The sequence below is a fragment of the Borostomias antarcticus genome (assembly GCF_949987555.1).
Source record: "Borostomias antarcticus genome assembly, chromosome: 23".
NCBI lineage: Eukaryota > Metazoa > Chordata > Actinopteri > Stomiiformes > Stomiidae > Borostomias > Borostomias antarcticus.
Window position 1 is genome coordinate 2,151,281 of NC_140256.1, and position 23,777 is coordinate 2,175,057.

The 23,777-nt window shown below is 46.1% G+C and overlaps 1 protein-coding gene across 1 annotated transcript in view; it reads right to left on the reverse strand.

Annotated features, from left to right (window-relative positions):
- Positions 1–21,031, reverse strand: part of bmp1a (bone morphogenetic protein 1a) — a 31,144-nt gene extending 10,113 nt beyond the window's left edge. The window contains exons 1-7 of the mRNA XM_084457206.1: positions 20,847–21,031; positions 11,222–11,335; positions 10,199–10,330; positions 9,939–10,056; positions 8,440–8,618; positions 7,929–8,034; positions 594–718 (exon numbers count right to left, since the gene is read on the reverse strand). Of these exons, the coding sequence (XP_084313332.1) occupies positions 594–718; positions 7,929–8,034; positions 8,440–8,618; positions 9,939–10,056; positions 10,199–10,330; positions 11,222–11,335; positions 20,847–20,988 (916 nt within the window). The 5' untranslated portion in view covers positions 20,989–21,031. The remainder of the gene's footprint in view (positions 1–593; positions 719–7,928; positions 8,035–8,439; positions 8,619–9,938; positions 10,057–10,198; positions 10,331–11,221; positions 11,336–20,846) is intronic.
- Between the last annotated feature and the right edge of the window lie 2,746 nt (positions 21,032–23,777).

Sequence of the window (23,777 nt, forward strand, 5' to 3'; positions counted from 1 at the left end):
GGTTCTGACAACCAAGTCTCTCTCTCTGTTCTACAATTAACTCACTGACATCAGCTATGATCCATGAATGACTTTTCCTTACGTGAGTCTGTTCGTTTTCTTCCTAGGCCCTTTCAAAACACAGTGCATATAATAGTAGTATAGTATAATTTTAAATTGTATTTTTTTTTACCAAGAGGTGTATGGTATGTTTCACTTCAGAGCGATTCTGGATAGTTGACATTGTAAATGTCACCATCTCTGTACTCAACAACAGTGTGTTTTGCTTCCCAGCAATCGTTGCAGTCATTGTCCGCTTGAGAACAGCTGTTCTTCTGCGTGTATCTGGGAAAGAGTGATGACAAACTTCCTGTCCTGAGGCCCTGTTTACTCTCCCGCTGCCCGCGCCTGGGAGCTACGGTAACCGTAACTAAGGAGCCCCGCCACATCAATGGTAGATGTTCAGTTATTCCAACACCATGTTAGCTACATCTGGGCTAGTTTGGAGGTTTTTTTTAGACTCTTGCCATCACTGATACTGTGTCACACCTTATAAAAAAGAGCATTCAAAAGAGCAGGAAAGAGGCAGAATTTTGTTTCCTGTTTGTTCTTACTGGAGCATTTGTAGAGTTTGCGTGCCTGTGCAATGTCCCCTTTGCTCAATCTGGTCCTCTGGCCAATGGGAGGTCTCACTCCGTTGACGTCATAGCGTGGTAGGATGGTATCCAGGAAGATCCCTCTGCATGGCATGGTCAAAGAGCACAGTTAACACAACAACACTGGGCACTGACACACACACACACACACACATATACATACACTCACACACAAACACTCACACAAACACTCACACACACTCACACAAACACATATGCTCACACATACACTCACACAAACACATAGACTCACACAAACACAGACTCACACAAACACTCACACAAACACATACACTCACACAAACACACACACTCTTAGAACGTAGAACGGATGTGTTAAAAACAACTTAACATGTTCTAAGAGTGTACCTACACACACACACACACACACACACACACACACGCACACACAAACAATCAAGACATGTTCATTCATGGATGATGAAGTCTAAACATCCATCAGCACCTGTTCACTAGAAGCCAGAATTAGTCAGTGATGAATAGAGGGGCTGACAGCTAGCGATGCATCAAGGCCCAGTCCCGCTTGTCTGGGGCTGGCACTCTGCCACAAGAGCCCAGCAGCTCTTACTACCGGGGCAGCTACGGGACGACTAACATTTGCTTTAAAGGTACCCAATGTAGTTTTTGACCACTAGTATGCGCTCTAGTGCAAATTTGAGAAGGTGGTCCACGAAAAATCGCGTACTACGTCATTGCGTCAATACGCGGAGCACATAATAGTGACGTTTCACACATCTTTGTTGTTTTCAAAACATTAGCTAAATATCATTTTGCGAAGAAATTACAAGGTAGGAAAGACATTCGAGTGATTCAACATGTTTATTAGACTACAAGGAACCATCGAGGAATTTCGAAAATAAACAAAGAACGGATTGTTTTGATTCACGTTTCCTTGGGTACCTTTAATCAAGTGTCTAGATGAGTAGAATCTGACTAAATGAACCAGTGTTTTCTCAGAAATCAAACTAACGTGTCTGTTGTTGATATGGTAAGATAGCGGACAGGTAGCCTACGGGAGACCTCTGCCGTGTTTCAAGTAAACAACCAAACACAAACGGGATACCATTTTGTGGTGCTTGCCAAGAACATTTCAGTGAGATTGTGCCACTTATACAACGTCATAGACATTTCCTAACTGTCATCAGGTGAGTCAAAGCACCCGCAAATATATAACCCTTCTGAGTCAAGCCATCCTGTTTAGTCAATGTCTCCATGGTTACTGGCAAAAGGGAGTTGAATGTATGTGGACATGGAGGAGTAGCCTACTCTGCGGGTCTATTAGCCAGAACTACCCCTAGCCAAAGCCCTGTATGAGCTTGAGAGTTACAGGGGTGGACTCCCAGCTGAACTCTCCCCTTACATTATCAACAGCGTATTCCAAAACAGTGACCTAAGCGCTCGAATTGTTGCGTAATCAACCAAGTATTGTTGCGTAATCAACCGGCGCACTGCGGCTAGTCACCTCTGTCTGTTCCTCTGAGAGACTAGGGGAACTGATGTGCTACTGTGGTCAACACAGACCTCACACTGACCCCTCACTCATGCGTGTCGTCCGGCACCAACACCGAGACACACAACGCTCCTTTCTAGGGCTGCACGATTATGACAAAAGATATTAATTGCGATTATTTGCTTCAAAATGTTAATTGCGATTCATAATTGCGATTAATATTTCAAAGTAATAGCTTTAGCTCTGCACAGTTTGCATATGACCTGCTGGGCTTGAGCGACATCATCTTTTTCGTAACCACTCAGCGGGAACGCATGTGATTGGTCAGACGGTATAAGCGCCTGTGATTCGTCCGTGTAGTCCTAGCACAAAGCCAAATTATTAATCACATTAATTGCGGCCTTTTGGGATTAGTTAATCGCGGAGGTCATAATCGCGATTTCAATTAATTCACGATTAATTGTGCAGCCCTACTCCTTTCTAGTCATGCTCTGGAGAAATCATATTTGTTGGACTTTGGAGCTTTTTTTAATATCCACTGTATCACAGAAACATCTGAAGAGTCCAAACACAGTATGACCACAACGAAGTACAAAACGTGAGGCGGACATTTGTTTTTGAAAAATAGTCCAGAACAGTTGATGAAGTAAAAAACACCTTTTCACAGCCCTTTCTCACTTGACACTTTGCTAGTTTATACGCTGCTTTTCCCTTCCTGCAATCGCCGAGCAAAGGCCCGGCTTCTTCACCGTTCCCATGGTGAAGCGCCCATCAACGCCAGGCATGTACAAACAAAGCCGCCTGAGCTAACAGTTTAAACTCTCCCTCTGCCGGTCTGCCTGTCTGCCGGTCTGCCTGTCTGTCTGTCTCGCTGCCTGCTACCAGGAGCCCTTACGCTAGTGGTGAACAAGGCCACTACAGCCGGTGTCAGAGCAGACAAAGAGACCACTGGCAGGTCTTTATTTGACTTGGCTCTACTTCATGCATCAGGCTTGAAAAATGTTGGTGGAGCAGGGGGTGCGGATAAAGCCTATGGTTGGGTAACAAGGCCCAGACAAAAAGCCTGGGGAGCTGCCCTGCTTGTCCCCAAAAAACACTTCAAAACCGGTGGGGCGGCCATGAAATCTACCCAACAACAGTTGTAGCAAAGGACCAGGCTTCCCACGGTGATTTACAGTAAAAAAAAAAAAAAAAGGCTGTGCGAACACACAGCCTGATAATGGGGCCACAAAAGACGACATCGGTACAACAGCCAATCAGCACTCAAGAAAAGCATCAAGCGGATCTGGAACCTTGCAATGACTTGAGACAAGCTAACAGTAGCCCCTTGTCCTCTACTAAGGGCCTCTAAAAACACCGACCACGCGGCTTTACTTGTAACTACACGTTACTTTCTCATCTCTCAGCAGTGAAACGACGGAGCGAACACCGGCCGGTAGATGAGCTCGGAAAGGTGGACTGAAAAACCGAAAACGGAAAACCTCGACAACCATAAACCTACATCGCAGCCGTCCTGTGTGAAACACATTCCGCAGATACAGTCTGAAAGTACGGAGCCAGACAGAGCGTTCTGTCCAGCGTCCTGGCAGAGCCTCCTCTCAACCCAGCCTCCTCGTGGAAAAAGAATCTCTTTCGGCTTCCCAGAATCCGGTTGCCACGAGCACATGGTAGTTGATTTGGGAAGAGGTCCAGACGGTGAGGCAGCAAGGCAGCAACAGAGAGCATGAAAGAGAGTGAGCGAGAGAGAGAGAGAAAATACAGGCAGAAAAGTAAGAACAAAAAGAAACAGCTGGTTCTCATATCATAGCTGGGGGAGTAATGATCATGACTGGGCCTGACTGATCTCTCCTCCTGCTCTCTCTGTGCCCAGGATCACACTGCTGCACACAGCTGGGACTGGCAGGAACACTCCTGTTATACGGGGCATTGCGTTGAAACAACAAACCCCTCCTGCAGCTGTCTGACAGTGTTTCATACATTGTTTATCTAAAACATCTAGCAAAGAACACTGGGGTCGAATTGCACCCCTTGCGGATACCGAAAAACGTGAAGCCATCACTTACAGCTGCAGGACGTAACCAAAATAGTCATATTACCTTTCACTTCAACTCAGTGCCAAGATAGCTCACATCACCATACAACCCAGGCTCCTTTAAAACGTCATGGAGTCATTGTGCAGTGTCTGTGTGACTTTACAGTCACAATGCTGAGGTAACAGTCCACATTCAAACTTGTTCCTTCTTATATTTTGGCTCTGTTTCGATCCAACTGGCTACAGTCAATTCCTCAGAACTACAGAGGACGAGTACGTGGCAACCGATACAACGCAAACAGACATGTTGTCATGAGGTCATGGCTGGTCCCAAATCTCCACCAGCCTGACGGCCCTCGCATGGGACACCAGTGCCCGTCGGAGTGACAGAGCAACATCTGGAGAGACCTCCTCACAGATGTCACACAGAGAGTCTGGAGAGACCTCGCAGATGTCACACAGAGAGTCTGGAGAGACCTCGCAGATGTCACACAGAGAGTCTGGAGAGACCTCACAGATGTCACACAGAGAGTCTGGAGCTGAAATTAGGTCAGCTGGCACACAGGGACATGCAGCTCAATTGAGTATCATTAAGACTAGGCTACACTCACTGCTCGGGGCGGCTGTATAGCTCAGGAGGTAGAGCGGGTCGTCCAATGATCGTAGGGTCGGCGGTTTGAATCCCGGCTCCTCCTGACTGCATGTCTAAGACACTGAACCCCAAATTGCTCCCAATGAGCAGGCTAGCACCTTGCATGGCAGCTGCTGCCATTGGTGTGTGAATGTGTGTGTGAATGACAGGCCTTCATTGTAAAGCGCTTTGGATAAAAGCGCTATATAAGTGCAATCCATTCACTGCTCTTCTTTTAAAGGGAGAATATTTCTAAGTTACGTTAATTGTGTATGTAACAGCACTAAGAAAATGAATTGAACTTGGATGACCTCTTATAATATCTTTAGTAGTACATAAAAGATAAGTATAAAAGACAAAGAACACATTTTGTCTGATAAAAAAGTTGGGCAGAAAGTCAAAAACATTGAAAATACAGATTAAAGACATGGTCAAAAGATTGCTTAAATTCATTGAAAGAATAACTAAGGCAAAGTTTCTCCAAATGTATAATCTATCTGACTTGATCTACTGTATGAAATTCTAGTCTATTGTGACACCTCGCTTATACTGCTGTTAACTGTTTGATGCCTTGACTAGAAACCTTGATAGACAAGACACGGTGTATCTGTGTAGCACACAAATCCACTCAGTTGCCACTTTATTAGGTAAACGCCTGCCCGTTGATGCAAATAGCCTGCTCCTCCTAACTCCAATCATGTGGCTGCATCTCAATATATAAAGCATGTAGACACGGTGAAGAGGTTTAGTTACTGTTTGACCAAACATTAGACTGGGAAAAACGCATGATCTAACCGACATTGACCGTGGTACGATTGTTGATGCTAGACACGGTGGTTCTAGCGCCCCGCAGAAACAGCTGGCCTCCTGGGATTTTCACGGACTACGGTCTCTTAAGTTTACAGAGAGTGGTACGATAAACAAAAACCATCTAGTGAGCGGCGGTTCTGTGGGTGAAAACACCTCGTTAACGAACGAGGTCAGAGGTCGCGCGGCCAGACTCGGTCAATCTAACCGAAAGGCCACAAATTCTCAAACAGCTGTTTAAATAACAGTGGTGCGCAGAAGAAAACCTTATTGAATCCATGCCACAAAGAATTACGGCTGTTCTGAAGGGAAAAGGCGGTTCTACCTATTATATATTCTATATGTTCTATATATTATATATACCGGTTCTATTAATACATCCATGGGTTCTACCTAGCACTGGAGAAGTGTAGCCTACCTAATAAAGTGCTCAATGAGTGTAGATGCATAAGGAAACACAGTCAGTTCTCTGATCCCAACGCCTCTAGATTAGACATTCATCAGAAATATCTCGTCGAGCTAATGTTGCAGAAATTATATACGAGTTTCCATTTCTACATACCTAAACACTTCAAGGTGATCATTAGTGGTCCGCCTAAATCATGCTGGCTGTGCAGTTGGCACGACATTTTTTCATAACACCTGGGAGCTACGAGGCACCTAATAAAAGCGTAGAACAGCCAGCGCACAGAAGCCCGGGACGTTGGATCATGTTGCTAACGATCAAAGCCTCTTCAAAGGGTCTTGTGAGTCATAATGAGTCGGGTCACAGTGTGAGAGGAGAGCTTTTACAAGGAGCTTCACGGGCGTTTGAAAGCGGCGAGCAGCGTTCTGATGTGCTGTAGCCGCGCCGCTGGGGCTGGTCCTCGCGAGTTAGAGGATCGATGGACGGTTTTACTGGCCTGCTGCCAGAGATGCCTTAATAGGACCAGGATGTGTGTAAGAGCTGGTGTGTCAAAGGTAGACGCGATCAAAACATACCCACCAGACCTTACAGCATACTTTCTAACAGCATGTCCTACAAAAGACCCTCATACTGAGGTAAGTTTGGTGCATTCAATATAAATTCCAACCCATCAAGGAGACCTTACTACAGATGAAGAGGTTTGCTCAACCAGACTCTATAGAGCACTGTTGAAACACATCTTTCCAGATACAGAATAGAACCATGATTTTCTGTACTACCAAGCAAAACCTGAGGTGAATTGAACAGAACTGAATTGGGACAGATATGCAGACCCGCTGGTCTGGGTGCCGAAAATGGAACGGGCCGGAATACAACGTCAAATCCCATTAAATGTTACCTCAGGCACCCTGGTGTATTACATTCACTTCAGCCTCAGAAATCCCATGACAAGAACAATCGTAATCCTGTCCGTCTCCCACATAGATCAACGTCAGAGAGTGAGTTCACCCCGGGAGCCTCTCCACGGCATCTCAGAATGTGAGTGGCAACCGTTAGGGGCCAAAATAAACTTGCACAGGAGCGTGGAGGAGGAGCGAGAGAGAGAGAGAGAGAGAGGGTGAGGACACTCCCTGGCAGGCATATTTTCAGCAGCTGGTTTTCCTTAAAGTAATACATCGCAATATTTGGACCTTTACAAACATGTCTGGTGCTAATTCTCCAATTAGATTTACTAAAAGTAAGCTGAATCGTCCAAACAGTCTACTCAGAATTGACATTTATTACTTTTTAAAACTCGCGCCCCCGGGACGCAGCATTCAGTCGAAGTGCGCATACGCAACGTTGTGCTTAAACAACACAGTAGTAGCTAACTAATCCGGCGTCTATGGATATCATGCGTTTTTTTAGCTCAATGATATCATGGCGGAGGTGAGAAAACCGAGGCGAAACATCACGGAGGAAGTTCAGAGAAAAGTTCAGAGAAAACGCAACGTATTGCTTTAAAGCCAAGGCACCAACACTTTCATGGGGTTCATCAATGAGATCCGTGTTGAAACGGGTCTGTCGTCCCTGTACTGTACTTCCACCTCAGAAGCAGAGCGGAGGCCGACTGTGGGAACGGCGGTTGAAGTAGAGCAGGCCTGAGCTTGAGCACAGTGTCCTCAAGGCTGAGTTCATACATGCCTTTTACTGAAGAGCATCAAGGAGACCTACACTTTCATTCGTTCATCCTTGCTTCATTTGAAGTAAAAGTCCAACAAGAAACTACATACATGAAAGACAGACCTGAGACATGTGGTAGATGTAGAGTAGTCATGAAACATTCTGTATCCGTATGGAAAATAGACATCAGTTAAGTTACGAGGGGCTGGGAAACTCTGCCGCAGACATCAACTGGTTTTCGTGCCGGCTATAGTGCATGAACTGGAACTTGGCACGGCTCTTACCTGGAGAATGTATTTCTGGCATAGTGCATGATGCTGTCAAAGTCGTACACTTCTCCCAGGGAGTCAACCTCCCCCGGTTCCATCTTCAAAAAGTTATACTCCTGTCCTGTAAAGGGGCGCATATGAAACACAAGCTGAAATACGAGGCTCGCCCCAACAGTGCATCTATCTGTAAGAGGGTTACAGGCAGTCACTGCAAGGCACAACCCTTTTAGTACGGCGAGTACGGTGGCAACATTTCAAATATGAATTGGATTTTCCTTATATTACTAGAAAGCGCAGTTTCTCAGCTTTCAAAAAGTGTTGGAATGTAGGAATTTTGTATATTTTTTAGATATATTTTTTGGATTCTTTTAGATTTTTTTGTTGATATTTTTACAATTTTGCCAGCGACACGGTCGTACTCAAAGGGTTAATAACAGTATGAGGAGAATCCTTTGGCGATCTCTTCATAGAGAGAAGATTCCGGAGTCCCACCGTGAACCGTGAGCAGCGGTCCGTCCCACCCTACCTGGCTGAATGTTGTCCCTGATGATGCTGACGTGTTCGTCTCGGTCAGGCCGCGTGTGCTCGTGCCAGAAGCCGATCACGTGACCCAGCTCGTGCACCACGATGCCAAACTTGTCGCAGTTCTTCCCGATGGAGATGGCTTGGGGTCCGCCCCCCCTGCGGCCCACATAGGAACAACACCTACAGGGACACACGAGCGTGGACAATGTTAAGACATGGACGCCATCATAACATGACAGGCTGTTATAAAGGTCCCTCCTGCAAACCCTAAACAGTTGTCTCCTACTGTATACTATCATGTAACAAGATAGCTTTGTTATTACTATGTAGAGACAAGTGTTGTAAGCAATAGGTGTACAAACCGCGAATCCCCAGGGAAGAAGCTATGTAGGAGACTCTGTCCCCAAGAGGAAGGTTCCCCAAGAAACGCTGCATCTGCAACTGTTTGTGTTTCAACTCTAACGCATACTCGATTAGGGACAACATTACCTCAACAGCCTTACAAGCATTTTACAGGAAAACCCAAAGACCTGACCCCTTCATCCAAATACTAGCGACATTCATTCATACATCCAGGACTGTAAATGGCGGGTTCCGCTGTGTGACAGTTGAAATATTACCAACTGCCTGACTGCCTGTCCCTCTCCCTCTCACATGAAAGGCTCACTGTGGGCGCCTGATCCACGGACACACACACCGACTTCACGTGGACACACACACACACGCACACACACACACACACTCACAGACACACACGGCGCGCCCCTGTGGGCTAACCATCCACTCTCTAATTACTGTGGGCCCAGCTATGCTCTCCTGAGACGCCTTGAACTTTGGACGGGACAGATGGGGCCGGCAGGATACCCAGCAGAGCCAGGCATTCCCACTGCTAACCGCGTCTGCTCGCTCGGATAATGTCATCCCTGTTGCCCCGGAGGGCAGTTAGAGGACTAAAAATGGCTATCAACAGCTGGGTGGAAAAAGGGCAGTTTATTTACTTTTAGCATCCCGCTTTTAGTACGCTGCGAGTTGAACATCAGCGTATAAAGTACGTCTAGTCTCGTCAAGAGTCGCCATTTTGTCCGAGTCCATTCAAGACGGAAACATGCATCGCTGGAAAAACGGTGAGGTGAAAAAGGCGGGATAATAGAGAAGCGGGGGAGGTCTTTCCCCCCGGACGCCAAACTGAACGCCACGTGAGTCGCATGCTCCGTGGTGGATAGAGCAGGACCAGGATGGGGGAAGAGGAAGCATTCTTCTGCTCTGAATGGACCTCTATCCCAGCAGGCAGGGGGCTACAATTACCACAAGTCACGCAGACAGACCGCGGACAGAGAGGATGAGCAAGCTCTGACGGGCGCTGAGAGGGAGGCAAGGAAAAGTACTTAAGCGATAAATCATCACGGCGGTGGATAAAAGCGGGGTCATGTGTGAGCCGGACGGCCGACTCCACATCCTTCCTGTGGGGGTCGGAGGTGACGCGGTGTGGCGTGGACTCACCCGCAGGGCCGGTAGGTGAACACAATGTAACTCTCCTCCTGGGTCCTCTCGATAAAGGTCACGCAGGTGTGCTTCTCCCAGTGACGCATGGCCTGACGGAATATGGCCCGCTGGCTGCCTGAATAAAACCACAGAGGAAGAGGATCAGAGGAATGTGCAGAGAGAAGAAGAGCGATTCACGGTGATTCTGACACATTATTTCACCTCACTTTTCAAATGCTCATTTGAGTACAGCTTCGATGTCTGTTGGGGGGACTTACCACTGAAGTTCCCACTGATGACATAGGGAATGACGCCCTCGGGCCACACCCTCTCAGGTCTGGAGGTCGCCGCCCTTTTCCTGCGGTGTGTGCCTCTGTTTGACACGGCTCCATTTCGATTGGCGGTAGAACCTGTCAATCACATTAGCCAGCCAACAAGGGGGTTTATATATTATGTTCACACATAATCACTTATGAGTTCTGACAAGTAGTCAGTAACAGTAGCCTACATTGGATTTTCCTACGCTAAATCCAATTATTGTCAGTCGCTTTGGATAAAAGCGTCAGCTAAATTACTGTAATGTAATGTAATCATCAACTTATGTGTGGGATATAAATTGCCTTTTGTGGCAGCTAAGCCTACTCTAGTCTATTGCAGACGATGCAGGATATTTGAGAACACAACCGCTCAGAACACTTTCTGTGAGATTAGAAAATGACCGGGCACATGAGGAGTGTAGCCTACTTTGTAACGGCTGCCGAGAGACAATCTTACATAAACACTTGACAACGTGCATTTGCCCAATGATAAACATGCAGTTGGTCTGAAACAGGTGCTGCCGCCCAAGCGGTGTTGGAGAGGAGCCATCAACTGGGTGCGTGTTCTGGTGGATGTCAAACAACATAAACAAAGCCTGGCTCCATCGCGGGCCCGATAGGACGACACGTTCCCGAACTATTTGTACTAAAAACGCTTCTTTCCCACTGAGCAAAGACACATCTAAAATACGTCTTTTAGACGTCTTTTTTGTCTTTTTCGGACGTCCAAAGACATCCAATTAGGAGCCAGAATGATTTTTTTTTTTAAGGTTCAGATATTGGATCCGTTTTGCAAGTCCACAGACGTCTTAGAGGGGTCCAAGCCAGACGTGTGAATATTGGAGGGGTCCAGCAGACGAACACACGGGGTTCAGGACCGACGGACGTTATTAAGACATGATCTGAACGTCTCCCTGACGTTGCGTGTTTGCTGGGCTGTAGCGCGGCTGAAAACGCCTTCATTGAGCTCAACCGTTTCATCACCTTTTTCTGTGTGGTTGAAGATCTGGACGGTCCGTTGGGCCAGGTTTATTATCCGGTCCACCTTGAACATGCGCAGGTCTTCCTCGTCTAGAGCAATGTCTCCCAGAAAGGCAACTGAAACAGACCCGCAGAACGGGAGAGAACATGTCAACAGAAATGTAAGGTCTCTCTACAACATTGGTATACTGTAGTTTAGTACATTATACTGTAGTTTAGTACATTATACTGTAGTTTAGTACTGGTCAGTGGGTTTCAGATGTTCCTACTCTACGGTCTGACAAAGTAGAACATAGACATTGAACGCACAAATAAGCTGACACAAAAACAGTCACCCAATAGTTGTAAATCAGCGGTTGTCTGTGCTGTTTGAATAAAAGAAATGCTAATGCTGTCAGCAGCACATAACATTATAGTCCCCTCTAAGAAGAAAGGATATTTATGACATACAATGAAGATCATATGGAATTGATTCATGAACACTGGGATTTTACAGCAGCACGCAAACACATGGACCAGATAGACCAAGCCACATGTCTGAGGGAAACTCACACTTGTACCTAATACCCTTGCGCTATTAATGCCCTCAATCAGATCTTACACTGCCAGATACGACTTTGACGGCGTATATGGGGCACCTTGAACAAGTAATAGCTTTTTAAATGAGGTCAAGGAAAGCAAAACATAACCAAACAGTCATACTTTATGAGGAATGTGCTTTATGGGATTCCTTGCTAAATGGCCTATTTCTCTGGCAGTTGGGCTAGATGTCCTCTGCTGAGAGACAGGGCGTTCTGTTTAACTGGCGTTTAGCACCAACACGTTTTTAGGATTTACAGCCTACCTTGTGTGCAGGGGTTGGGGGGGGGGGCAGGTCGGAGGGGTGGGTTGTGGGGTTAGGAGGGGAAAAGGACACTATCATCCATGTCTGAGGAGAAGGAGAGGGCGGGAGGGAAGGGGGTAAGACCGGGGACGAGGGCATACAGCTCCTCTACGCTGCTGCTGCTGTGTGTGTGTGTGTGTGTGTGTGTGTGTGTGTGTGTGTGTGTGTGTGTGTGTGTGTGTGTGGAGGAGGTGGTGCTCCTTAGGGATAGGAAGCAGTGCTTTAGGGACTTGGAAACTAAACATAACAGCCTGATTTGCTGTGGTTTACGACTGAGGAATAACCTACTGGTCCTGGTAAGGTCTTGTGAAAACTAGTTATCATGAGTTTTGTTGTCTGAGAATCAAGGAGTATTTTTTTTAGGGGGGTTGAAATAAACATCCAGGACATAACTGTCTTAAGAGCTTTCCCTGGCCTGGAGATAACAGTCAGATAGTGGTGCAAGAGAGAGAGAGGAATGAGAAAACACAATAAGGGAGGAAGGACTTGGCCACCATCCCATTTCACCAGAGGAGAATTATTGAAACAATATGTAGCTGACTGGGACGCACCCCCGACCGCTCGGTAACAGCGGGGGCAAGTTGCGAAGCATCTGGGTTAGGATGGATTAGAAGCTAATGACAGCAATAAGAAACGTATAGATGTCTTCCTGCAAGATGGGACACGCGCGGAGGACAGGTTTAAAATACCAGGGAAGTCAAAGGAATCCTCTAATTTGCACTTGCAAAAATGCTAAATCGCTGTGACCAAATGTCTGTAACTCCAAACAGACTTCTCATAATCAGCCCTAATACAGACGATCCTGCCAAGAGCAAAACTGATCAGCGTCAGCTACCAGATGTCCATACAGTATTAAATGGACACGTCACTTTTTTTTTTCACTCTCTAGTTCTTATTTGATTCCAAGAACTGGCTGCTTTGGAGGATGAGAGAACACAAAGCTCTTGGACAAATCAAAAACGGATTTGGAACTGGTGTCACACACAGCGAGGACGGTAAATGCTATAAAACCTTTTCCCAAAAGAATCGGATCAACTTTAATACGACACTCAATAAGAACAGCAATTCGTCTCCATTCACCCCATTACTTTTACTTCGCACTCCACATAGCACCTTCTTAACAGCGCCGCTTTGACCCGATGCTGCAGCTGACCTATGAAACAATATGGCCTCCATGGCGGACTAATGTGTTCTCTGCTCATGGATGAGACCCAATCACGCACAGCCCTGCGGGAGACCGCCCCTTAATCCGCCGTGTCATTGTTCCCCGACAGCGGTGGAGATTGAAGTGAGCAAATGCATCGTGGGCCGGCGGCATTAGGCCTCATTTCCCCCGGGCTCAGCAGTAGTCGTGGAGACGCTGCGGCAGGTTTATGGAAAGTCTCGCAGCAGGGATTGTGAATTAATCCCCTTGTCTCCTGGCTTTAATTATCCACGCTTGTACACAGTCTCTGGGTCTTGTCGGTGCGGAGGGTGTATAGGGGCAAAGGTCAGAACGGTAGACCTAGCAGGAAGTAGGAAGAGCTGTGAAAGTGAACGTGGGCAGGCAGCGTAGAGCCAGCGTGTGTTGTAGATTAAACCCAAGAACGGAGCAGATGGGAGCAGAGTCCCAGAGCTCTGCTAGTCTCCTCCAGCGACATTCATTACCTGAATGACGACAACAGTTGCAGCAATGGTATTTATATGTACAGGATTTTAAAAAGGATGAACACTTTGATAATAGGGCTGGGTTTAAAAAATCGATTCATCGATTCTGAATCAAATGATTCAGAATCGATTCAGAATCGATTCATGAATCCCAAAATCGATCTTTTATTTAATGAATGAATGAATAAATGAAGGTATGAATAGTTCATTCATTCATTCAATGATTCATTCATTCATTTTTGGAAATCAGTATCGATACCCAGCCCTAGTATTGATGTGTTGCATAACTTGGCAGTCATGTAATTAAGATTACAGCTACAAAAAACAAGTTTTAGTAACACTAACCGAATTGATATTGAATCGAACCGAATTGAATCGTGATAATCGATTCTGAACCTTGTGAATTGGAATCGAATCGATTCTTGAAATTCGACTCGATACCCAGCCCTATTTGATAATGCCCAATACTCTTTGAGGGTTATTACTCCAGATCTGGATCTCTGGGTGGAGAACACAGCCACTTGTCAGAGCCGAACGGAGCAGCTCCTCCAGAGAGAAGCTAGAACGACGAAGGCAGCAGTGCTGGACTGACCCCCACTTTGTTCGTGACACAAACGTCCCACAATCCGGCCGCCCCCCCCTCCCTCATCCCACCCAGGAATGTTTCCTTAGATAATCTCCCCTCTCATCTGCGACCACCCCCACCAATCAGCATGTCCAGTCAGATTACACACGAGATCTCTATCAAATTAAGCCCCATTGATTCCTGTAATTCCCCCAGGCCTCTGTCTCCTCGGTGTCAGACACACACGACGTACGACGCTCCGCCCTGTCCGTCCTCTCCCGAGACACCGCTGGACCCACAGCCGTCAGCGTTAACACCACCCTCCCTAACACAGCTGGAGCCTGATCATAGGGTCAGGTCGGGCACGGCAGGGCCAGACTCGAGACCCACGTCTGAAAACCAACAGCCGACCAGCAGGCTTAAAAGATGCATCACAATGGCAATGCCAACGCCTCAATCAGGGTGCTTTGAAACAAACATTACATTTGAATCCCAATTGAAGTCAGCAGTGTATTGTGTTAAGGTGATTACCATCTGATGACAGTGTAAGTATGCGTTTTCTGGCTGGATTCTGTACTAAGCCTGTCTGTTTGGCACATAGATATACAAGCACGGCTGTTGAGCTTTGAATCATTGACAGGGTTGAAAACAAAACGTAGTCACCCTGTCTCTGAAAAGCTTATAACTATAGTAGGGGTTATCGCTGGTGCTTTAGAGGGTGGTCCTCTTCTCTCTCTGTAAAAACAACTCCAGCTGTTATTGCTCAGCAAATGCTTACCTTCACATTTCCTAGCACTGCAATTTGAGCCCAAGGTGGGGGAAAAAAAAAAAACCGTGTGCGTCGCTCATTTCAAAGGTGTAATTAGACGAGAGGATCTGGAGCGGCTTGGGGCGACAGCCCCGGATTCAACGAGGGGATTATTTCCCAATAAAAGCCTGGAGAGTCATCCGTCGCTGCAGAGATCAAGATAGGGTTGGAGCTAGGCTCCCCGGATCCCCCTACGCGCTCTGACACCACCGAGACAGGTTTAGCCAGAAAGGGCACGCTGCCAACGACCGGCTTCGCTGTCACGTTTGATATCCCATGTTATTACTGACTAACAGAATGTCAGTGTGTTCTCCAATCACTCCAATGATACATTTAAGTAGCGTTTAACCGATTTGAGTCAAACTGGTCCCTATTTAAATCCCTAAGATGATTACATATCTAGTAATCACAACAAATTACATCTTTATGTTTTGGTGTTTGATCTTTCCTTGGCATTGCAACCTGATTGTTAGGGGGGAAAGAGTGAAACAGGACTGGTCATTTGTAAAAAATCAATGTATGATAGGTCTATAGATGCATTAAATCAACAGGAGACATTTGACCCCAACGCATTGAATGAAAAAAATAACAGCTGTTAAACTATGGAAAATAAACTGTGAAAAATGCAACACTGTTTTAACAGTAAATGAGTAAGCTCCAATGAATAATTCAGGTGAGCCGAACACAAGGGCCCGTTGAGCTCCTCGTTATGGCTGCTTAATTGGCCGTCCCTTTAAGTCATGTAAATGAGCAGCACTCCCGAATCATTTGTTATTACTAAGCACCGACAATAAACACATTGTTCCCACTAATGCATCCAGCTTAAGTTTAAACCATGGCTCTCTAATCAGCTGGAGACGGTGGAGAGAGCTAGTAACCTGAGAAGAGAGACATTCGTGGGCAGGGCTGCATACGGTCCGCGATAAAGACAAAACACAGCATCGTAACCTTCCGCTATCTGATGACCTGTTTATTAAAACAATGTGTCTGAGCTTTCACGGCCCTCGTGAACCTCGACCTTGGATTTACACACAGGATCTGGGGCTCATGTTGGGAAATTCACCCAAAATAGGGAAAACATCTTTTGTTTTAGTGAACATGGTTTGGTTGGCAGATAAGTGAAGCTCACTTGAGTTACAAAGGTACTCGGGTTTAAACTCATCTGAAAGGATGCTCAAAGTGTCGATGAAAGGGCTTGGATATTATCCCGGAGTCGCCATCGAATCACGTGACCGGTTCAACGCGGTGAAGAACGTAAACAAAGAACAGTATGAAAAATAACTATCAGGTCATGTAGGTGAGATTGTGCTGAAAAAAATGATACCAAATTTTCCATGGTAAACATTTTTTAAATGTGATATATAAAGCCAAAATCTAAAGTCGTCAAAATAGCCCAAGACTCCTAATACAACAGTGCTCTCCCTGACATGCGCAAACCATCCGCAACCAGCGACACCTGAAAAGGTTCAGACAAATATCTACCCTCACTCTTAAAATGTTCATGGCCGATATAACTCGTCCAAACATCCCTCACCACCTCATGGTCGACTGTTTATTATGGAGGTCCGGGGTTTCGGACGTACACGTCCACATAAACAGTCACATGATTAAAGGCTTGCTTGCTACAGGCAGGCATTCCTCAGGGGTTGTAAACACCCCATAGATAAGCCGCCGGTACCCTCCGAATGTCCCGTACTCGCCTCACCTGGCCGGGCACGGCGGTGGCCGGGCTCGGGCCGTCCTGGCCTCCACCTCCCCGCCGTGCCCGCCCCTGGCATGGTGTGAATGAGCCACAGTCTGGGGGAAGTGCCAGGGCCAGCCAGAGGAAAGACCACGGGGCAGACAGGAAAACCACCAGGGAGCACAGCTTTAAACCGCTCTCCTGCTCAGCCCCAATACAGCACCGACCCAGGGGGGACTACGGAGGGGGAGAAGGGACACAGGGCAGGCGTGCACCACAGCTGTATCCACTGAGGTTCAATGGAAGAGAGTGATGTGATTTTAACAACCACATGAAACTCAACGCCTACAGGCAATGCTGACATGGTAAGACACAAGACAATAGATAAAGGTGTCTGCTGAATAAATGAGCATATGAGCATGCCGAAGTTACTGTCCATGTCAAGTCAGTATCTGCTCTCTTGTAGATTTAAATAGAAGACATTGAGCGTGACTTGTTCTCATACTTTTTTTTACAGAGAAAATGAGGGGATCTAATCTCAATGGGTTCTTAGAGTCTTAAATGAGTTGCTGGGATCCTGCCAAGCTCCCAACTCTGAACGTAGGAATTTTCCATCAGTTGGCAGTCTACAAAACTACTCGAGGGACAATAACCAATAACATTCACTTCTATACCACTTTCCACAGAGGCACAATGTTTGCTTGAACACATACCTGTAGGTGTGTAATCAGATAATTACACAAATCTATGTTTTAAACTTTATAATAATAGAGAATGAGAGAGCCATAGTAATTTGTCACCAGAGAAATGCCTCGTTTGCCGTAAATTATTATGATAGTAAAATGCTGACCTTGAAGGCAGGCGGCTATCAAATTGACACAATGCAGTAGTGTCCTAGAAAATAGGAGAGATCGATCGATACTCTTGGCCAAAAGACAGCAGGAGCATTACACCACGGCCAGGGTGGATTCTGATGTATTTCAGGTGTTTCAAACAAAACAGCTTCCAGATCAACTCTGACATGAATAATAGAGCCATATTCACCAAAAAAGCACAGAAAGATTAGTTGATAATGACATGTTTTTGTCAATGTCCCCGTTGGTAGATTGACAATGTTGCCTGATGGAGACCTACGGGTCGAAACGTTGCGTTTTTTCATTAAAGTAAACCGGGAGATATCAGTGTGCGGATCTCTCCTCTCTCCAGATCGACAATGTGACAAATATGGGGATGGGTGGCCTCACATTGGGCACCCAAATCTGACTGGACCAGGGCCCATTTCTGACTGGTCTTCAAACTTTCCCAGTGCATGAACACGTGAGTCAGTGAGTGAGTCAGTTAGCACCGGAGAAAAGGTTAGATCAAGGTCAATGTCTGACACTGGGCAAACTCTGGAGATTGAATCATTCACCACATCTTTACGGAGTCAACGTTGGATTGACGTCTATGTCTGGCTTCCTCTGGCTTTATTCAGATGCACATCTTTCAGAAGGACTAGGTGGGGATTTGCTAGGGTTGGACGTCCAACTACCTGACCACTACCTGCCCTAAGATGTTCAAATGATGCTGGTTTAAGCCAAGTACTGTACTATCAGGGCCTAACCAGTGACCAGTTATTGACGATGGATTACATAACCCCCCACAATAAGAAACATGATTAGACAAATGGACCGTGTGAACCGTGCCAGATGTCACATCTTACTCACGTCACATCTTACTCTCGTCACATCTTACTCATGTCCACTACTCAAAGCCTATATCGCAATGTCCAGTAATTTTCCAAAGCGTAACATTTTGTCCTGGTCACTGCGATGTGATGCGTTTCACCAGGATGCTCATCTAAACAGACGTATGTTCCATATACACGGGGTGGGAGGGAGGAAGCAGCCACTTCAACGCCCACCTCAACCAGGACGGACTTGACGTGAGACGCGTCATTAGACTTGTTATTTACAAGGTAAATACGTGACGAGATTAGACAAACAAGTGACTCATTCGATTAGGAAACGCATCGATTCCTGTGTTCTGTGTGTAAAGGAGGGATGGTTACGCACGGTCTCTCCAGCATGGAGGGATGGTTACGCACGGTCTCTCCAGCACAGAGGGATGGTTATACATGGTCTCTCTAGCATGGAGGGATGGTTATACACGGTCTCTCTAGCATGGAGGGATGGTTATACACGGTCTCTCTAGCATGGAGGGATGGTTTATACACGGTCTCTCTAGCACGGAGGGATGGTTATACACGGTCTCTCTAGCATGGAGGGATGGTTTATACACGGTCTCTCTAGCACGGAGGGATGGTTTATACACGGTCTCTCTAGCATGGAGGGATGGTTTATACATGGTCTCTCCAGCATGGAGGGATGGTTATACACGGTCTCTCCAGCATGGAGGGATGGTTACGCACGGTCTCTCCAGCATGGAGGGATGGTTACGCAGGTCTCTCCAGCATGGAGGGATGGTTATACACGGTCTCTCTATCATGGAGGGATGGTTACGCATGGTCTCTCCAGCATGGAGGGATGGTTATACACGGTCTCTCCAGCATGGAGGGATGGTTAAACACGGTCTCTCCAGCATGGAGGGATGGTTATACATGGTCTCTCCAGCATGGAGGGATGGTTATACATGGTCTCTCCAGCATGGAGGGATGGTTATACACGGTCTCTCTAGCATGGAGGGATGGTTATACACGGTCTCTCCAGCATGGAGGGATGGTTATGACGGTCTCTCCAGCATGGAGGGATGGTTTATACACGGTCTCTCCAGCATGGAGGGATGGTTATGACGGTCTCTCCAGCATGGAGGGATGGTTTATACACGGTCTCTCCAGCATGGAGGGATGGTTTATACACGGTCTCTCCAGCATGGAGGGATGGTTATGCAGGGTCTCTCCAGCGTTCAGAGAGAGGGATAGTCTAGACTGTTGGACAGAGGACAGAGAAGGACTGTCAGCGTCATGGAGACGCCGCAGCTCCAGGTCAGCGTGATCTTGTCATTGGAGAATCACACAAGTGCCAAACCATGAACTATCAGAAAAAAAAACCTTCCAGGAGCTGGGTTGGTCTCCTCAGAGCCATGTCTCTACCTGTAACCTGAATACCTCCAACAGATGGAAAACAGAATCCCAGCAGATTCCCCAAGGGGATTTGGCCAGACACTGACTTCACAGAAAACACTTTTCATTGCAATGACAAATGATATCCTCTTGAGAGAGAAAAATAAGACTATCCGTTGAGACTGCACATGGCACCACCAACACATTTTTTTCAACCATACAGATTATGGGATCACATCGTCATTACTATTCTACTGTTGTCTGGGTAATGGAGTAAAAAAAAATACAACTGCAGATCACAAGTGGAAGAATAGCAAACACCACAATACACCAGACAAATATCATTTTTTGGTGGTGGTGTGAACAGCCGGTGAAGTGAATAGGCTACATTAGGCTATATGACAATTTTCGCTATGTCAAAAGAAGCTGGTAAATTCAGCATCATACTACAATAATGTCTTGTTTTTCCCCATAATCAACAAAACAACAATTTCAATGTGCAGCTCAATCCACCGTAGGTTGTGATAAAGCGCTGATCACATCTAGACATTTTCTAATATGTCTGAAATTGAGCGTTCAGAAAATTACATATTTTTGACAACCACACATTTCAAAACCGGATTTCCTAAATTAGTAGCCTATCTTTCGAAAACTTTTAATTGTGTTACTGAAATAACACTTTTTTGTGGAAATTCTACTTTCAGTATTGCGATTTTCTTTGGGATGGTGGCTATGCTTTTTCCTTACAAGAATGTCAGTTGTACTTTATGCACTAGCATAAAAAGCCTAGAAAAAACAGTAGCCCAAGTAAAATAAGCTATACAAATGTTCCTACGTGTTTCTTAAAGCCTATTAAAACTAAATCCACCACTGTCATCTCCAATGCATTTCACTAAATGACCGCAGGCTTCCAAACGCACAAAAGCATTTCGTGGCATTCTACGTCCACGTAAATAAAAGGTAAATACGCTCCTAACGCTCACCAGCTTTGCAGGGATCCTTGTAGTCGATCACATCTGATGAAGCGGACTCCACATAGTAGCTCGGCTCAATTGCGTCCAAATCGATCCCTTTTATCACGCGAAGGCAGGATAGCAGAAACAAACATCTCGGTATGAGATCCATGGTTCTAGAGTGGGGGGAATAGCGAAAGAGAGAAATAGAGGGGAAGAAAAAAGAGGGACGAGAGAGGGAACCGAAGGGGAGAGAGAGAAAATGGGAGGTTTTGGGGGAAATGGGATCTCTCCGGAGGGCGGGTTTAAAAGCAGAGCTCAGCCTCTCCACCATGGCTTGATTCTGGGGACGTGATTCGTGCTCCGGGCTCAAACTTTGTGATCAGGGAACACACATCTCAGCCCAGCCGACTGGGATCAGCACCAGTCTGTCCTCTAGGGGATGCCCACGTGAATGTGGGTGTCAAATACAATACTTTTTTCATAATGGATATATTATCCCCCCCCTCCCCACACACACACACACACACACACACACACACACACTGTTTGACTGTTTAGACGCACGCACGGATCTCATTGATACAACCACGTGGAATTGTCAATGGAATTCTACAATTGATCCAATGATAGATAAATGATAGATTTTAATATAGACAATGGTAATAGCCTACTGTACCACCAGTAAGAGAAAATACATTGGTTTAAGCGCCACCTGTTGCCAACACTTGGAATGAGTTTTTTCTTTTTGCTATGAATTTAGACCAACTACTTATCTCCATGTAGTGACTATGTATTTGAAAACAAACGATTTTCAAGGCTTATCTAGGCTTTTCAGTAAGCAAAGATATTCTATCAGATTTCCGTATTCCCTATATACAAGCCTACTGTAGCCTATCCTGTATTTTAATAAACACATTGACTGTGTATTAATTATATGAGGTTGAGTCATATTGAGGGAGCCAATAATTGCTGGTGGAATGCTTGGAATGAATGGACACTAGCTGAAGGAAGACTAGTCAACACCTCATTACTGAAGGGGTGGACACTAGATGAAGGAAGACTAGTCAACACCTCATTACTGAAGGGGTGGACACTAGCTGAAGGAAGGCTAGTCAACACCTCATTACTGAAGGGATGGACACTAGCTGAAGGAAGACTAGTCACCTCATTACTGAAGGGGTGGACACTAGCTGAAGGAAGGCTAGTCACCTCATTACTGAAGGGATGGACACTAGCTGAAGGAAGGCTAGTCAACACCTCATTACTGAAGGGGTGGACACTAGCTGAAGGAAGACTAGTCAACACCTAATTTCTAAAGGAGTGGACACTAGCTGAAGGAAGGCTAGTCAACACCTCATTACTGAAGGGATGGACACTAGATGAAGGAAGACTAGTCACCTCATTACTGAAGGGGTGGACACTAGCTGAAGGAAGGCTAGTCAACACCTCATTACTGAAGGAGTGGACACTAGCTGAAGGAAGGCTAGTCAACACCTCATTACTGAAGGAGTGGACACTAGCTAAAGGAAAGCTAGTCAACACCTAATTTCCTGACTGGCATATTTATCCTCTGCTTATCACACAAAGCCTGGCGTATATAAGAGCTAAAACACACTCTCCCCTCTATCTTGTCTGACCACTGTCCATTTGTGCAAAATTAGAGAGGATGTCTGTTGAAATGAGTGTTTATACAGCAGGTGTGAGAGTGGCAGAGCAAGCACACTATCTCACTATCTCAGCTTGTAGCCTGAATTAGCATTCGGTTCAGAGATAATTCTGCTCTTGTTCCGTAAAATTGACAATTATGCACTATTCATGCAAATAGCCCTAAATGATGATGCTCTACTCTATCATTATAATCAGGCAGAACGTTTTTCTTTTATTTAAAAAATTGAATTATAATTACAAATCACAGGCCCTCAGAATGAGTAGGACCTCCTCTTAGCTTCTTTCTCAGTGTACCTAAGAGAGGCTACGTGATTGTGATGATCTGGGTATTATAATTAGGGTTACGCTCCTGCCTTTACCTGTTACCACCACTTGCAAATCCACACTCATTAAAAGGTATTTAATGAAATACATTTTTACAGCTCCAACTTCAAAACAATTTAATAACAAAAGCATTTCAAGAATCGTCAGCAAATCGTATCTGGACAGCTTGCTTCAGCGAAGCCAGGTCAATCCCACAGGACAAAGGAACATTTGAGATTCACGGACACAAGCGAAGCGAACACATAGGAATGTACATGTAGGTTCCATGACGGTAACACAGTTCAATTACAAGCAAGTGTGACAACCATCATTTCTTTCAGTCTATATGATCATGTGACATGAGGATCTTTCTTCAGTTCCCAAAATAATCCACTTCCTGGTTAGAGGAGAGAAGATCCACCGATACTGTGCATCAGTATGAAGTCCCCTCTGCCTTGGGCCATCTGTCTGTTGGAGTTTGGAGTCCTGAACACCTCTCAGTCCCAGGGCATGATGGGAGTCCTGAACACCTCTCAGCCCCAGGGCATGATGGGAGATCCTGAACACCTCTCAGTCCCAGGGCATGATGGGAGTCCTGAACACCTCTCAGTCACAGGGCATGATGGGAGATCCTGAACACCTCTCAGTCACAGGGCATGATGGGAGATCCTGAACACCTCTCAGTCCCAGGGCATGATGGGAGATCCTGAACACCTCTCAGTCACAGGGCATGATGGGAGTCCTGAACACCTCTCAGTCCCAGGGCATGATGGGAGATCCTGAACACCTCTCAGTCACAGGGCATGATGGGAGATCCTGAACACCTCTGTCACAGGGGCATGATGGGAGTCCTGAACACCTCAGTCCCAGGGCATGATGGGAGTCCTGAACACCTCTCAGTCCCAGGGCATGATGGGAGTCCTGAACACCTCTCAGTCCCAGGGCATGATGGGAGTCCTGAACACCTCTCAGTCCCAGGGCATGATG